Source organism: Mustela putorius, unplaced genomic scaffold (assembly GCF_011764305.1).
Source record: "Mustela putorius furo isolate JIRA1106 unplaced genomic scaffold, ASM1176430v1.1 tig00000281_pilon_pilon_pilon, whole genome shotgun sequence".
NCBI classification, from domain to species: domain Eukaryota; kingdom Metazoa; phylum Chordata; class Mammalia; order Carnivora; family Mustelidae; genus Mustela; species Mustela putorius.
Window position 1 is genome coordinate 32,255,154 of NW_025421343.1, and position 17,848 is coordinate 32,273,001.

A 17,848-nucleotide genomic window follows, 5' to 3' on the forward strand; every position below is an offset into this window, starting at 1 on the left:
CCTACATGCCCGCCCCGCGCGCCTCACCGAGGCCGGTCCCACGTCAGGACCCACCCTATCCCCCCGCAACTCACCTGGGAGCGGCCCCACCTCGTCCGGCTCTCCTAGGCCCCGCCCCTCTGGCCGGATCCTCCGCTCAGGATCGCCTCGACAGGAACACCGCCCCTTCTTTAACCCAGGCCCCGCCCTTTCCGGTGCGGCTCGTAAAAGGGTCTCCAACGCTCGCCTTTCATCTTACCGTCGTCTCTTTTCGTTTCAGGTTCCTTCGGCCCCGGAGTCTTTTCGAAAGGGGACATTACGTCAGCACGTCTGGACGTAAGAGGGCGATCATCCGGCGTGTAGTAAAACTTCCGGCGGAGGTTGGATGTTGATGTCCTGAGTTGGAGGCCGTGTGGCGGTCCAGTAGAGCGAGCTCCGGAGGTGTCCGGAGGAATTCCAGTGTTTGTTGCAGTAACTTTATCAGCCCGCCAAGATGGCGATGCAAGCGGCCAAGAGGGCGAATGTGAGTTTCCGGGCATTCAGCAGAAGAATGGGGCGGGGTAGGGGGGGGGACCTCGCTCCTGGACTTTCTTAACGGCGTGGAACTGTGTATTTTGCCCCTGCTCGGTTCCCCAGGCCAGAGTAGCCCCGAACTTACTGTCCTAATACTGGCAGTTCCATCCTGGCCCTGTCCTTGCGGATATGCTCCTTGAGCCACAGTTCCGGCTCCAACCCTTTTGAGAGTTCCCTCGGTTTCTTACTCTGGTGTCAGTCCTACAGCATTTGTTGCTTGATCAGCACCTACGACCTACGACCCCAAGTCAGTAGCACAACCTAGTCTGCAATAAGTAATCTAATATCTCACAGGCAACCAAAGCCTGGGATTCTCCTAAAGTCACGGAGTGTTTTGGATTTTTCATTAATGTCTTAATATGTTTGAGCACCTACTGTGTGCCGGAATTGAGAGATCGGGAAGAATTCAGAAGTTAAATTTACCGAACATGTACTGTGTGCCTGACACTAATCCAGGTATTGGGGATACAACAGTGAATAAACGAAAAGCCCTTCTGTTCACATTCTTTTGTTAGAGAATGGGGTATTATAGAAACCTAAGAAAAGCCGTCTCAGGGAAAAGAGGGTAGGTCAGCTGTAAGGCTGAGAGGTATAGGATAATGAAGACAGAAAATTGGACTTGGTGAGATGCAGAATTTTGGTGATCGTTTCAGTGGATGAAAATTTGGTTGCAGAGGGATGAAAAGAGGTTGGAAGTTAAGAAAATAGAGACAGCTCTTCAAGTTTTCATGTGAATAGGGAGTACAGAGGTTGAATAATAGTTGACTTTATATAAGGTGTATTTGTGTGTCACTGAGAATGATCCAGTAGAGTGGGAGAAATTGATGATGTGGGAGAAAGATGAGGTAAGTTCAGGAGTGAAGGTTTTGGAGTAGAGGATGACAGGAAGAGGGGGTGGATATGGATGAATTTAGATCGGTGGGTTGAGTGACATGAATATAAGGTACTTACCATTTGGTGATAATATATTTTCTTCAGTAAGCAAGAGGCAAGATCAGTTCCTGGGACAGGCAAGGAAGAGGTTACAGTGGAACTCAGACGTTAGAGGGAGTGCGGCGGTAAGGTTCGAGGAAAGAAAGTGTGATACAGTATCGTATAGAGCGAGAAAGCAGATTTATGGGAGAAGTGTATTATAATTGGAAGTGTCGATTGTCTGTTTGAACTCAGTCCGAAATCTTAAATCTAAAACTTTATTGTACTTACTTGTTGACCATTTGTCACCACTACTAGTTTGAGGACGGGGAATAAGTATCCTCTTTTTCCTCTTATACAACACTTAGCGTAATACCTTAAAAAGCTGCCAGTTGAATAGTTTTTGAGCAAATAGTTTTTGAGCAGAAGTACATTTGAGCAAATGTACTTGTACATTGTATTGTACAAGTACAATACAATACAATTGGATTGTATTCAATTACATACAACCCCCTCCCCCTGCCCCATTCAATTACATACAACCCAGTATGTAATTGAATATGTTAATAAAAACACAGGAGTGAACTCAGGATGGGAGATATATATTTGAGAGTCATCAACTTAATGTGGAAACCATCTGTGTGGTTAAGAGATCAAAGAGTGTAGAATTAAGGAGAGTTATACAAAGAGTCAAAAAGGAGTCTAAAAGTAAAACTCTGTAGAAGAGCATATTTTAATGGCAAATAAGAGTGAGAAGAACTAGCCAGAGTGGTAGGAAGTAAAAGTGCCAAAAATAGTCAACACTGTCAGAAGCCTCAGAAGTTAAGTGTGACGACAATTGAACACTGAAGTTAAAAGGTCTTAATGCGGGGCGCCTGGGTGGCTCAGTGGGTTAAAGCCTCTGCCTTCAGCTCAGGTCATGATCTCAGGGTCCTGGGATCAATCCCCATGACGGGCTCTCTGCTCCGTGAGAAGCCTGCTTCCCCCCCCCCCTGCCCCATTTGCTTTCCTGCCTACTGGTGTTCTCTCTCTCTCTCAAATAAATAAAATCTTTTTAAAAAAGAAAAAAATAAAGTTACTACCAGGGTGCCTGGGCGGTGCAGTCTGTTAAGCACCCAACTGTTGGTTTTGGCTGAGGTCTTGATCTCAAGGTTGTGGGATCTGGCCCCATGGTGGGCTCCACGCTCAGCACGGAGTCTGCTTGAGATTCTCTCCCTATACCCCTTTCTACCCCTTTTTAAAGGTCTTAGCATAAAAATATTTTCATCAGTGCTGGGGTAGAAGCTGGGTTGTGGTAGGTTGATGAGTGTCAGTGAAGTAAAGATTATGAAGTAAGTGAGTATAGATCTTTCCAGATGCTTGACTGAAAGAAAAGAAAAAAGCAAAATAGGGTAGTAAGTAGGGAGCTGGTAAGTTCAGGGAAGGCAGAAACCTTGCTTTTTCCCTTGCCTGATACGTGCAAAAGAAGGTGCTCAGTAAATATTTGTTGAGCAAAGGAAGAGGAATACAAATGACTTTTTTTTTTTTTTTTTTTGGCATGACAATTGTCAGGACATAAGCAGTGCTCACCTAGGGAATAGAAGCCAAGGATGAAGGAAAAATTGTAAATTCAAGAGAGGGAAGATATTATTGATGCAACATAAAAAGACCAGATAAGAGTCATCAATGGGAGTTTCATTGTCTTGGAAGCAAGAACAGTTCCCTTCGTTCTTTCCCATATACGTCTGAGGCATTGAGGACTTTTTTTTTTTTTTTAAGATTTTATTTATTTATTTGACAGACAGGGATCACAAGTAGGCAGAGAGGCAGGCAGAGAGAGAGAGAGAGGGAGAAGCAGGTTCCCTGCCGAGTAGAGAGCCCGATGCGGGGCTCTATCCCAGAACCCTGAGATCAAGACCTGAGCCGAAGGCAGAGGCTTAACCCACTGAGCCACCCAGGCGCCCCGGCATTGAGGACTTTTAAATGAGGTTGAAAATCCTTGTTTAACTGCAGTGACTGGATGCCTGGGTTTTATAGTAGCCCTTACTAGTTCCTACTAATAGTCCTCCCTAAAACTAGTGCCCATTGCTTTTCTGAAAAGAATGCCATTTTCAGGAATATCAGATTATAATCTTTTAAAAATAATTCTTATTCTTGACTATTATGTGGGGTTTTTGTTTGCTTTTAGTGTGAGAATTTATTTTTACTTATTTATTTATTTTTAAGATTTTATTCATTTAGTTGACAGAGAGAGAGAGGGAGCACAAGCAGGGAGAATGTGAGAGGGAGAAGCAGGCTTCCCACTGAGCAGGGAGACTGATGCGGGTCTTGATCCCAAGACCCCAGGATCATGACCTGAGCCCAAGGCAGATGCCCAGTGACTGAGCCACCCAGGTGCCCCTACTGTGAGAATAGATCTTTTTTAGGTAGTAGCACTTCTGCCCCTGATTATAATAATAGTACATATTTCTCATTTTAGATTCGACTTCCACCTGAAGTAAATCGGATTTTATATATAAGAAATTTGCCATACAAAATCACAGCTGAAGAAATGTATGATATATTTGGGAAATATGGACCTATTCGTCAAATCCGAGTGTGAGTCTTACTGAGATTTTTGAAATGTTTCACAAAAATGATTGTATCATCTCAGAATTAGAGCTGGCAGCAAGGCCTAACCAAGAGCCTAGAGACTAAATGGATTGAAATCTGGGAGATGAGATTTTTTTTTTTTGTATGGAAAAAAATGACACCTTCCTGATCTAGCTCAGTGAGCGCCAAGAATAGTAGTTGTGAAATTAGAGAAGGCATGAAGTATAATGAATGGTTTGAGGGGAACGGGTGGGAAAAGAAATAACCTTTATCGCCTAACTATCATTTGTAAAATCAGTATGGTGCTGTGTTTTTTATGTGCATTAACTCTAATATTCTCTCCTGTTTCCTTTACTGACTCCAGAATTTCTGAATAAACTGAGTAAGGAGCTCTACAAGTAACTGAGAAAAATTATTTTTTCCCAACCACAGCTTTCTATTGAAGATTGATTGGTTGGTTGGTTGGTTTTTAAAGATTTTATTTGACAGAGAGAGAGACAGCGAGAGAGGAAACACAAGCAGGGGGAGGGAGAGAGGGAGAAGCAGGCTTCCCGCTGAGCAGAGAGCCTAATGCAGGACTCTGTCCCAGGACCCTGGGATCATGACCTGAGCCAAAGGCAGACATCTAATGGCTGAGCCACCCAGGCACCCCAAGATTGATTTATTAGTATTACTTTTTTCTATTGAAGATTTAAAAGTATATGGGGGGCACCTGGGTGGCTCCGTGGGTTAAGCCTCTGCTTTCGGTTCAGGTCATGATCCCAGGGTCCTGGGATCTAGCCCCGCACTGGTCTCTCTGCTCAGGGGGGAGCCTGCTTCCCCTTCTCTCTCTGCCTGCCTCTCTGCCTACTTGTGATCTCTCTCTCTGTCAAATAGATAAATAAAATCTTTTTAAAAAATATAATAAAATAAATAAAAGTATATGGGAGAATAATTGCAACACAAGTTCAGGTTTTAATTAAATATAAAAATTGGTGTTTATATTTTCAGATGATATTTATTGAACATCTACAAAATATCATTTGTTGTAATAGGTGCTTTTATTTATATCACCAACACTACAACCTTGTGTGGAGGTGATAAATTGTCTGGATTTTGTTTTAAGACATATTTATTTGAGAGAGAGCATTAGTGAGCATGGGAACAAGGGGAAAGGCAGACGGGGGGGGGGGGGGGGGGGGGGGGGGAAGAATCCCTGAACAGACTCCCTGCTGAGCATGGATTGGGCTCAGTCCTAAGACCTTGAGATCCTGACCTGAGCTGAAAGCAAGGGTCAGACACTTAAACCAACTGAGCTGCCCAGGTGCCCCAAGAGTTGTCTGCTTTATAAGCTTCACACAACTATTTAGTGATAAAATTTTCTAATTTTTTTTTTTAAGATTTTATTTATTTGACAGAGAGATCACAAGTAGGCAGAGGCAGACAGAGAGAGGAGGGAAAGCAGGCTTCCTACTGAGCAGAGAGCCCGATGCAGGGCTCGATCCCAGGACCCTGAGATCATGACCTGAGCGAAGGCAGAGGCTTCACCCACTGAGCCACCCAGGCGCCCCCAAATTTTCTAATTTTAAATTGAGTACACTACATAGAGCCATAGCTGGTAATACTCTAATTAGTATAAATGGGCCACTTACCTAAGAGTTTATCTGAAAGGATTTCTTCTTCTTCTTCTTCTTCTTCTTTTTAAGTTTATTATTACTAGTTTTTAAAATTAATCTATAAACCTAACATGGGGTCTCAGACTCATGATCCTGAGATCAAGAGTCACCAGCCAGGCACCCCTGAATGTCTCTTATATTTTTTTTTTTTTCTTTTTTAAGATTTACTTATTTAGGGGCACCTGAGTGGCTCAGTGGGTTAAGCCTCTGCCTTTAGCTCAGGTCATGATCCCAGTGGTCCTGGGATTGAGCCCCGCATCGGGCTCTCTGCTCAGCAGGGAGCCTGCTTCACCCCCTCTCTCTGCCTGTCTCTCTGCCTACTTGTGATCTCTCTCTCTCTGTTAAATAAATAAATAAAATATTTTTTAAATTATTTATTTATTTAGAGGGAGCATGAGCACAGGGAGGAGCAGAGGGAGAGAGAGAATCTTAAGCAGACTCTGCACGGAGTGCAGAGCCCAACACGGGGTTCAGTCTCATGACCCTGAAATCACAACCTGATCCAAAACCAGGAGTTGGACACTTACCCGACTGAGCCACCCAGCTTCCCCTGAATATCTCTTCCTTTTTTTTTTAAGGTTTTATTTATTATATGAGAGAGAGAGAGAGCACGAGAGAGAGTACTAGCAGGGAGGAGCAGGAGAAGCAGGGTTCTCACTGAGCAAGGAACCCAATGCGGGACTCGATCCCAGGGCCCTGGGATCATGACCTGAGCCAAAGGCAGATGCTTTGCCAACTGAGCCACACAGGTGCCCTTCAATATCTTTCTTAATACATTTTCTTTTGTGAACTGAGAGCTGCTTTTTGGTTTTTAGATCTCTGTAAGATCTTGAGGACACTCCCTTTAAATCATTACTTTCCTTCCAGAAAGTCAGCCAAATGCTAGCAATACATGATCATTGGTACTCATGTGGGGATGGAAATGAGGTGTTACAGACCAGCCATCCTCTTCAGGAAGTCTTAGTCCTTTGTGTATTTGAGAGCTTTGGACCCTTTTCAAAGAACAATACATGAAACATTTTGCATCTGATTTCAGTGGATACATGAATCCTAGGTTAAGAAATCCTGTTCTAAACGTACAGGAATGGTATAGAAAAGGTCCCCTGACTTGGAGATCAGGAGGTAAGATCCTGCTTCAGGCCCTGCAGCCTTAGACAAGTTGTCCAGCTTTTTGGTTCTCTGCTCCCTCACATGTAAGATAATGTAGATAGACTGCCTTTCAGCTTTTTAACATGGAGGCAGCATGTTAAATTTACTGAATTGGTTGTAACACCTGAGTTCAAATACTAGCTGGACATTGGCTAGTCATGCACAACTGGGCAAAATATTTAATCCCGCTGAGCTTCAGTTACTTACGAAACATAATCTTCCTAACCTACTGTCTTAAAGGAATTTTTTTATTATTAGTGACATGTAATGTATTATTTGTTTCAAGAGTACAGGTCTGTGATTCATCAGTCTTACACAATACACATACCCTCCCCAATGTCCATCACCCAGCCACCCCATCCCCCCCTCCACTCTAGCCTAAAGAGTTTTGTTTTTTGTTTTTTTTGTTTTTTTCTTAAGATTTTATTTATTTATTTGACAGACAGCAAGAGAGGGAACACAAGCAGGGGGAGAGGGAAGAGGAGAATCAGGCTTCCTGCTGAGCAGGGAACCTGACTCGGGGCTCGATCCCAGGACACTGGGATCATGACCTGAGCCAAAGACAGACACTTAATGACTGAGCCACCCAGGCTCACCCTAAAAGAATTTTAATGAGGATCAAAGTAGGTCATGTCTGTGAAAGCGCTTTGTCTCGGAGTCTTTCCTTCCCAGTGTACATTAGCCACCCCTCTCTGTTCTCCCGTAGCACCTTCTGTGAACATCTTATAACACATGATTTTGCTTTTGTCTTTGTACTTGACTCTCCTGCCAGCCTGTGAGCTCCTCCAGGACAGGTATCATACATTCTTTTCATTTTGGGTTGATAGCTGTTATGCCTGATACATGTTAAACACCTCATGTATATAAATATAAGTAAATGAGTAATACAGAACATGGTTGTGTTTGACTTCTGAAAGTGTTATAAAATTTACTGATAGTACACAATTAAGAGATGCTTACATCAGTGAAGTTAGTGTTTCGGAAAGCCAAGGTAGATGATCAAGCAGTGGCATCTTTAGAAGGGTGCAGAGTAGCTCAGGGCCTTTGTACTCTGGTCCCTCCACTTGGAATGGTTTTCACGCAGCTCATCTCCCGCCTGCCTTCTCATTTTTCAGGTCTCCACTACAGTGTCACCTTTTTTTTTTTTTTTTTTTTTTTTTTTAAGATTTTATTTATTTATTTGACAGAGAGAGATGACAAGCAGGCAGAGAGGCAGGCAGAGAAAGGAGGAAGCAGGCTCCCTGCTGAGCAGAGAGCCCGATGTGGGGCTCGATCCCAGAAATTGAGGGTCATGACCCGAGCCCTGAAGGCAGCGGCTTAACCCACTGAGCCACCCAGGTGCCCCCAGTGTCACCTTTTCAAAGAGGTTTATCCTTGACCGCCCTAGCGTTCCCTGCTTAAGTCGATGCGGGACTTGATCCTCCCAGTAGGCACGGCTTCTGTCACCCAGCAGTGTCACCTTTTCAAAGAGGTTTATCCTTGACCGCCCTAGCGTTAAGTCATCCTTGTCCTCCCAGTAACCTCTGTCACAGCTGTCTCCTTCCTTTATAATATTTCTCATCTGCCTTTATCTGTCTTTCTCCCACTTGGATAAAGTTCCTTGAAGGGAGGGAGGATGCTTGTCTTTTTCACTGTTCTATTTCCAGTGCCTGTCACACAGAAAGAACACAATATGTATTTGTTGAATAAATTCATAAAAGCAGGAATTTGGGTCTGAATTAGAGATTGAAAACCCGATTTTTGTTGTTGTTGTTCCCTAGCTGTGATCATGCTTCATCATCTATCTGGAACCTAGAACTAAGGTGACCCACCTTCCTAGTTGGCCCAAGGACCAAGGGGTTTTCTGGGACCTGTGTACTAAAACCTGGACAGTCTTGGGCAAACTGGGATGAAGGGGTTGCCCTTCCTGGCATGTAGCAGACACTTGATGCTTTAAACTTTTTAAAGCCCGCTCATACCTTTTACCTCTTGATTACTAAAACGTGTATGGTATAGAGCAGGTGACAGGTCCTGATATGGCTGTTTGACACATGAAGCAGCGGAGGCTCAGAGAGGTTGATGCACATGATGAGGTTTTCTCATTCCTACACTGAGGTTTACCACCAATCGAGAAAATAATGTTGGCTCAGTGCCTGCCACACAGCAGGTACCAACTACATACTTTTTAGAAATTGAAGTTACAATATGGTTAAGATACTAGGTTGATAATCAGGAGCTAGGACACTGAGATGAGAATCTTTAAAATGGGTTTAGTGGGGCGCCTGGGTGGCTCAGTGGTTAAGCCGCTGCCTTCGGCTCAGGTCATGATCTCAGGGTCCTGGGATCGAGTCCCGCATCGGGCTCTCTGCTCAGCGGGGAGCCTGCTTCCTCCTCTCTCTCTCTCTGCCTGCCTCTCTGCCTACTTGTATTTTTTTCAAATAAATTAAAAGCTTTAAAAAAAAAAAAAAAAAAAAAAAAAAAAAAAAAAAAAAAAAAAAAAAAAATAAAATGGGTTTAGTACCCAGCCCTGTTCTAGTTCCTCAGAAGATGTAAGAGGAGGAGATAATTTTTTTCTTAAGCTTCCAGGAGAAAGGGTGAGAGAATTGGTGGGAGAGAGTAGATCTCCACTTTTCAGATGCCTCTTAGCACTTGAGTGCATGGTGCTGTGAGAGAAAAATGAAATATAAGACCTTTCTTGGACAGTTAACAAGAACTAAAATATTAAGTTCTTTATGTTTCGTGTTTTTTTAAGATTTTATTTGTTTGACAGAGAGATAGAGCCAGAGAGTACAAGTGGAGGGAATGGCAGAGGGAGAGGGAGAAGCAGGCGCTGCACTGAGCAGGGAGCCCAACACTGGGCTTGATTTCAGGATTCTAGGACCATGACCTAAGCCGAAGGCAGATGCTTAACCATCTGAGCCACCCAGGCACCCCAAATTCTATATGTTTTTATTCCAAAGGAGAAATAGATAGACTTTTTGACACCCCCCCAAATTTTTTTTAAAGATTTTATTAACTTCTTTGACAGACAGCAAGAGAAGGAGTACAAGGCAGGGGGAGAGGCTAAGGGAGAAGCAGGCTTCCCGCCGAGCAGGGAGCCCGATGCGGGGCTCGATCTCAGGACCCTGGGATCATGACCTGAGCCAAAGGCAAGTGTTTAATGACTGAGCCACCTAGGCACAGGCACCCCTGGTAAAATCTTTGAGGCAGTGTTTTTCTTCCCTTTGGGTAATCCCCAACTTCCATAGCTAATGCATTCTTTTTTTTTTTTTTTTAAATTATAAAAATTTCTCTTCAAGCTGATGCATTCTTGACAACTAAAAGTCAAAAGTCCTAAGAGTTGGGGTGTCTAGCTGGCTCAGTAGGGAGAGTGCATGATTCTTGATTGTAGGGTTTGAGCGTCATGTTGGGTGTAGAGAATACTTAAATAAACAAACTTTTAAAAATGTCCAAAAGTTGTTAGATTATTCCTTGAAAGTAAGGAATATTATAAAATCCCTTATTGGGCCCATTTAGCCTAACGGCCTGTAAGCATTCAAGGACACTGGCCCCCTCCGACCAACCCAGCACCCTGTACGTCTCCCCTCCCCCTTTATAGGAGGTATAAGCACGGATGAGGGCCCAGCGCTGTGGTCCTGTCCTGGATCAAATTTTCACAGGGACCTCCCCTTCCCCTGGCCTCCTTCCTTTGCTTGACCCTATGTGGGGACCGTGGCAGATGGAGAGGCAGCCCCCAGTCTTAAACCTTATTCCACAGTTGGCACTGGGTGGCTAGAACACAGATGGAGGGGTCCGTCTTTATCACACTGGGAGCATAAGCTGAGTGGGACCTGTGCCCACTGCCCCCACTGACAAGCACACGGCCATCTGCTGCTGCAGTTTGTTGCTCTTCACACTTCCCCCCTCCCCGCGAAGGAGGCTGGTGAGGTGGAGAGACGAGGTGGCAAGGAAAACCTACACCAGAAGCAGCTCCGCACCCACAAGCAAGGTCCGCCTTCCACTTCTAGCCACCTTCTCCCCGGGCGGGCAGATGAGCCTGCCCAAAAGCACACTCCCTCCCACCCGGGTCTGCCAAAGCTCAGCCCTTCTCCTGAGCCAGACAGGGCTGTGTAATGCATGAGAGTGCACATGTTATTAAAATTGAGTGTACGAAAAGTTGGGAGCTGACTATACCACATCATCATCATTATTATTTTTAAAGATTTTATTTAGTTGAGGGAGAGTGAGAGAGCACAGCCAGGAGGAGAGGCAGAGGGAGAAGCAGCAGCACACTTCCGCTTAGTGGGGAACCCGACACAGGGCTCGATCCTAGGACCCCGGGATGATGACCTGAGCTGAAGGCAGACACTTAACCGACTGAGCCACCCAGACACCCCTGTGCCATATTTTAGAAAAGCAGTGAATCTTCTAAGTGGAAGAAACTGCATTAACTCTTTGCGTCCTTTCCTGGCCATAAAGGATAATGGTTGGCTGTTTTCCTACATATCCTCTGTAATTTTGCCATCTTTTTGGTAGGGACTTCCACCACCACCCTTTCTACAGACACAAATAGGTTTTATTTTTATGGATAAACCTAAGTAAAATACTGCTCAGAAACATTTGTTTCCTACATTGATGGTGACTGTGTTGTCTTTAACAATTGAAACTAAAATTAGGGTTAGGGAGGGGCGCCTGGCCCTATTTTATTATTTTTTTTTTCTTAAAGATTTTATTTATTTGACAGAAATCACAAGTAGGCAAAGAGAGGGGAGGCAGGCTCCCTGCTGAGCAGAGAGCCTGTTGTGGGGCTCGATCCCAAGACCCCGAGACCATGACCTGAGCTGAAGGCAGAGGCTTAACCCACTGAGCCACCCAGATGCCCTGAGAACATGACTCTTGATCTTGGGGTTGTGAGATCTAGCCCCACACTGTGTGTAGATATTGCTTAAAAATAAGATTTTAGGGGCACCTGGGTGGCTTATTCGGTTGAGTGTCTGCCTTCTGCTCGGGTCATGATCCCAGAGTCCTGGGATCAAGCCCCAGTTCAGGCTCCTTGCTCAGCAGGAAGCCTCCTTCTCTCTCTCCCTTGGCCAACAGCTCCCCCTGCTAGTGCTCTCTCTGTGTCAGATAAATAAAATATTTTTTAAAAAATAGAATGAAATCTTGAAAGCGCCTGGGTGGCTCAGTGGGTTAAGCCTCTGCCTTCGGCTCAGGTCATGATCTCAGGGTCCTGGGATCAAGCCTGGCAGTGGGCTCTCTGCTCAGCAGGGAGCCTGCTTCCTCCTCTCTCTCTGCCTCCTCTTTGCCTACTTGAGATCTCTGTCAAATAAATAAATAAAATCTTTAAAAATTAGAATGGAGTGAGGGAGAAAATTAAAATTTTTAGAAACAAGGGGCTAGTTACCAGGTAATAGAGTAGTAAATAATTTAAGTATTGGTTCTGTTGCATAAATGTGCAGTACGAAAAACCTCATTCTAATCATTGCTGATTAATAACCATCACTCCTACGAAATGCTGTACTTTCCAACTTAAGACTGAGAATTGAGGGCGCCTGGTGCTCAGTCAGTTAAGCATCTCCTTCGGCTCAGGTCATGGTCTCCGGGTCCTGGGATCGGGGCCCAGTAGGGCTTCCTGCTCAGTGGGGAGTCTCCTTCTCCCTCCCTCTGCCTCTGTGCACGCCTTATGCATACATGCTCTTTTTTTCTCTCTCTCCCAAATCAATAAAATCTTTAAAAAAAAAAAAAAGAATTAGTTCTTAGTGTGAGAAGTAGGAAAGACTAGGACAGTAAACATAAAGACTGGGCCAAAATTTCAAGCTAGGTCTTTGCTGCTAGTGCTTTGGTAGCTATAAGGAGTAGTTTTGACACAGCTAGTTTAACTTGTAGCTGTTTTACTTAAAAAAGAAAACAAAAATTACCTTAATTCAAGAAATAGGCTTATCCAGGGGTGCCTGGGTGGCTCAATGCGTTAAGCCGCTGCCTTCGGCTCAGGTCATGATCTCAGGGTCCTGGGATCAAGTCCCGAATCGGGCTCTCTGCTCAGCAGGGATCCTGCTTCCTCCTCTCTCTCTCTGCCTGCCTCTCTGCCTACTTGTGATCTCGCTCTGACAAAAAAATAAATAAAATCTTTAAAAAAAAAAAAAAAAGAAAGAAATAGGCTTATCCAGCATACCTGTCCATAATCTAACAGTGTTCAGGTTGATCTCAAAATACTTTAACTTAGGGGCACCTGGGTGGCTCAGTGGGTTAAAGCCTCTGCCTTCGGCTCAGGTCATGGTCTCGGGGTCCTGGGATCGAGCCCCACATCGGGCTCTCTGCTCAGCGGGGGCCTGCTTCCCTTCCTCTCATTCTGCCTGCCCCTCTCTGCCTACATGTGATCTCTGTCTGTCGAACAAATAAATAAAAATCTTTAAAAAAAAAAAATCTATGATGATTGTTTAAAAAAAATACTTTAACTTACTGTCTCTAATCTTCAGTGGTTAATGGTTTAAAAGACAGTTCATCAACCATCAGTGCTCAGGTAAATGTATTTTTGTCCACAGTATTTGTTACTTATTTATAAAGAAACTATTCCGTAGCTCAGCAGTCATGTTTCATAGTTCAGGAACACAGGTCAGTGATAAATTTCCGTGGAACTCAACCCAAAGAAATTCTTTACATTCCAAAATCACTTTCCACTCTGAAAGATACCAGCCTTTTTCATCTCCTCAAAATCTCTCATGGAATCATAATTTCTGTAGAAATCTGCGTATCCTTCTTTCTTGATTTGGCCACAGAAAACTTCTAGAAAGCTGCAACCCCTAGGGAATGTTCCAGCAATATGAAATCGCAGGTGCTTGGCCAGAAGGCCTCCCATCTGAGGTTTCGGCAAGCCCTGGAAGTCATGGTGGTTATTCTCCTTAACACCCAACCTCAAACCCAGCGTCTTTCCCAACTCCAGTAAGTGTGTGTTTTAATTAAGTCTGATTTCACTCTGCAGGGGGAACACACCTGAAACTAGAGGAACAGCTTATGTGGTCTATGAAGACATCTTCGATGCCAAAAATGCATGTGATCACCTTTCAGGATTCAATGTTTGTAACAGATACCTGGTGGTTTTGTACTATAATGCCAACAGGGTAAGTATCAGGCCACAGTCCTCATTTTGTGGGGAGCCCATATTAAGAAGTAGTGTACCATGAGGGGAAGAGTATACTGTGAGTTCTTGGTTCGCTAGTGCTACTGGTGAAATTCATTTGATGACAGATCAGTAACTGTTAACCTTGGTGCTTACCACATTTCAGGCATTTCAGAAGATGGACACAAAAAAGAAGGAAGAACAGTTGAAGCTTCTCAAGGAGAAATATGGCATCAACACAGATCCACCAAAATAAACATTTTCTGCATTTTCATTTTAGATTAAAACCCATAAGTGACCACATCACCCTTTTCTTATTTTTAAGTAATGCTGAATGTTGTAATTTCTTATTCGAGATTCAAAAGGACCTGCTTGAAACTTTGATACATGTTAGAATGTTATATGAATAAACTTGTAAACTTTTTGTAAAACATGTCAGTGTTTTCTCTTAAACTTTCCCTTTTTATTTGATACCAGAAAACAAATCAGCAGTTGAACTGTATCAAGAATTGTTTGGTGGTAGGTGGTCACAGAGACCAAGCTTCTTAAGAGCAGGGAGCTTTTTGTATTCTTAATGCCTGTGATGTTCAATCCAATGCTTAGCCATCAAGGGAAGTTTTTAGAGTGTTGTCATTTATTGAATGTTAACAACTCAGTGAAGGTAGCTATCTCCATTTTGCAGATAAGGAAACCAAAGCTCATTGTGTTGGTTGAATGAATAAAATGTTTACTTTAAAAGTTGCTATAACATCCACCAGTATTAACCATACCAGTACATTTGAATAATACATGCCTTACAGTTAACAAAACACTTTGTCCATATGAGTATGCCATCCTTAGAAGTCAGTTTTAGAAGTGGCCATTCAGATGACAGCACACTGTTAGAAATTTGAGAGCATGTTTCTTGGGTAGTGGTGTTGGTTGTTACATGTCTAAGATTGTATTGTGCAGTCTTTTCCTTTAGTTAATAAATGTCTGAATATCTTGGACCTTAGGTCATAGTATATCTTTGCCATAAATAGAATATAATGCTTTTCTTATATATAAAATTTAATGCTTATTCTTATAACCATACACTCCCATGGCATGGAAATAGTATGGTTATTACCACATTCATCATAGCTTGGCAGCTTGGAGGAGATAGCTATAATTTTCTTTTTATAGTTTAGACATGGGCCAAATGGAAAAACATGAACCAATTGTTTTGTATATAACTATAACCCAAAGTCAATTTGAAGGTACAAGCACTGAATCATTTAAATGGACAAAAAGCATCTCTTCTACTTTTAAGTGCATTTAGCTTTGCTGTCTGTGCTTACTTTAAGCTAATATGTTCTTTTATACTTCTGGTACTGTCTTCTCAAAGCCTACTATTGAAAATGAAAAGATTATTCCTCTTAATTATGTCAGTGCTTTCTGAAAGCGCTGTAAAAGACTAGAAAGAAACATTTCTAAGAAGGGCAGGGAGATGACAAAGGAGCCATAGCTTTAATTTCCTTCTGAATGCTTTTATGAATTCCTTATTAATTTGTGTAAAATGCATGGTGTACCTTTAGGTGTTTACCAATGTAAAATAATTTGCTAGAAGACTTTTTGTAAGGGGAAAACAGGCTTCGAGTGTGCTTTGTCTAAGTGGCAGACTGGCTTGCCCTAGTGCGGTTTTTTTAACTTAATAACAAGGGGAAATTGCTTCTATTGACAATTATAGCCAGTCCCATCCTTTGGATCAGTACATCTGTTAGCTGAATCTCATGACCTAAGGCTAAGAGTTTTTAAAATTCCAATTGTCTAGGGAGCCTGGGTGGCACAGTCAGCTGAGTGTCCGACTCTTGGCTTCAACTCAGGTCAAGATTTCAGCGTCGTGAGACTGAGCCCCATGCTGGGCTCCATGCTCAATGTGGAGTCTCCTTAAGTTTCTCTCCCTCTGCCCTCCACCCAGTTCTGTCTCTCAAATAAATAAATCTTTAAAAGAATTTTAAAATTAAAAATTCCAATTGTGAGGCAACTGGCTGGCTTAGTCAGTAGAGCATGTGACTCTTGATCTTGGGGTCGTAAGTTCAAGCCCCACGTTGAATGTAGAAATTACTTCAAAGCTTTAAAAATTCCTGGGGCGCCTGGGTGGCTCAGTGGGTTAAAGCCTCTGCTTTCGGCTCGGGTCATGGTCCCAGGGTCTTGAGATCAAGCCCTGCATCAGGCTCTCTGCTCAGCGAGGAACCTGCTTCCTCCTCTCTCTCTGCCTGCCTCTCTGCCTACTTGTGATCTCTGTCAAATAAATAAAACCTTTAAAAAAAAAAAAAAACTTTAAAAACTCCAGTTTGGCAGTTTTGTGGCCTGTCCCACTTAAAAGAACTGGAATTCTGTAGATAAATATTGAGCACCAACTCTGCACCAAGCCTGTGTGTGCTAAGATGCTGAGGATGGACTTTTCATCAGTCTTCTACACCAGGCATCGAAGGCTATTTCTGAGACTCCTTTTAAGAGTACAAGGGATGATGGTTTTGTGTTCATGCACATGTATGGGTAAAGACGTGTGCCAGAGCTGCTTTACATCCACCTAGGTTAAATTTTGAGTTTCTAAGAAAGATTTTGTATGAATAGACTGGAAATTTGAAAATGACTGTAAGACAAAGATCTCATTACCACTTCCCTGCTTCACATGGCTCTCACAGGACAGTGTCCAAACTTGTTAGCATAATTTTCTGCATCACCTTTGAAGAGCGCCAGGAACGCAGGACCTGCGAGGCCTAGCATATTCTTTCCAGGTGCTAGCCAGTAGTTGTTCATTCACATTGGTGTGTTTTGGTTTTCTTCGCGGATATCTCCCATGACCACCTAGCCTATGAATACTCTACACTGAGATTTTTCTTCAGCTCCACAGTGGACACCCGAAATGGTCTTTGATGCCATTTTTAATTTTATACTATTGATGTCACAGCAGAAAACAAGAGTACGTCTCTTATACAGGCAAAGTCCTAAGAAATTTTCAGACATCTGTGTCATTGAGAAAAGCTGGGGACTAAGACATGCTGAAGGAAGAAAAAAACCAGAAGGGAATGGGTGCAGCACCCTCTGGCTGGTCTGCTCCCACAACAGAAGTGAGACCAGGAATCAGGTAATTAAAAGCAAAGCACCCCCTTTCTCATTTCTTTTCCTCCATCTTAAAGCACTGCCTCTTAACTCCTCGATCCTCAGCAGAGGAATACAGCCCAGGGCTTCCTGGAGACAAAAGGGGTAGATGAAGCAGCTAAGATGACATGGACCCGTATCTCATGTATGACATTATGTGACACGTATCGGTGAATCTATGCAGGAAAGTAAGTACTGACCGACCAGCCTCTCAATCTTAATTCCAAGTCCTCACTGACAGAATAACCCTGACTATGGCTAAGAAATTTTCTCAGCTATGTCAAAAAAAAATTCTTTAGCCACATTGCCCCAGGCTCCACAGTGGGCTGGTTATAAAACCCAACTGGAAATTCCCATAAGTTAACAGTAAATATAGATGAAAATATGCAGTACATATGGAAACAAGTTCAGAATCATAATACCCCAGTGTAAGGGCAAAACTAGATAAACGCAAAAACAAGCTCAGAACCACACATTCTTTTCAAAAGTAACTTCCCAGTGTAAGTTAGCGTATAGCTCCAAGACCTAACTCACCTTCATTTGTTCAGGCGTGGTGGTCTTTTCCATTTGGGTGTGGGGAACTTGTCCCTCTAAGTCCAAACACATTGCAAGGTCACGTAAAGTGTTGAGATCTTAACGCCACATTGCTTGGCTATGGGGTTTGAACATAATATGTCCCTTCAATCAGAGAAGAATTCTGAGCCTGTGAGGTGAGTGGCAAGTTAATACTTACCTTGTAGGGCTGCTTAGAGGGTTGGTGGCAATTTCATTTAAAAATACATAGAACAAGGCCAAGCATGTACAGAAC

At 43.2% G+C, this 17,848-nt stretch overlaps 1 protein-coding gene across 1 annotated transcript; it reads left to right on the forward strand.

Annotated features, from left to right (window-relative positions):
- The first annotated feature begins 204 nt into the window (after positions 1-204).
- SF3B6 (splicing factor 3b subunit 6) lies at positions 205-14,345 on the forward strand. The gene is made up of 4 exons (XM_004745914.3): positions 205-502; positions 3,923-4,041; positions 13,777-13,915; positions 14,081-14,345. The coding sequence occupies exons 1-4, from the start codon at positions 473-475 to the stop codon at positions 14,168-14,170; spliced, it is 378 nt and encodes a 125-aa protein (XP_004745971.1). The 5' UTR covers positions 205-472; the 3' UTR covers positions 14,171-14,345.
- The last annotated feature ends 3,503 nt before the right edge of the window (positions 14,346-17,848 follow it).

Excerpts from the sequence above, each read along its gene's own strand:
- SF3B6 (XM_004745914.3), top strand. The coding sequence starts at position 473 with ATGGCGATGCAAGCGGCCAAGAGGGCGAAT. Across the intron at positions 503-3,922 it reads AAGCGGCCAAGAGGGCGAAT|ATTCGACTTCCACCTGAAGT; the intron begins GTGAGTTTCCGG and ends TTCTCATTTTAG. Across the intron at positions 4,042-13,776 it reads CCTATTCGTCAAATCCGAGT|GGGGAACACACCTGAAACTA; the intron begins GTGAGTCTTACT and ends TTCACTCTGCAG.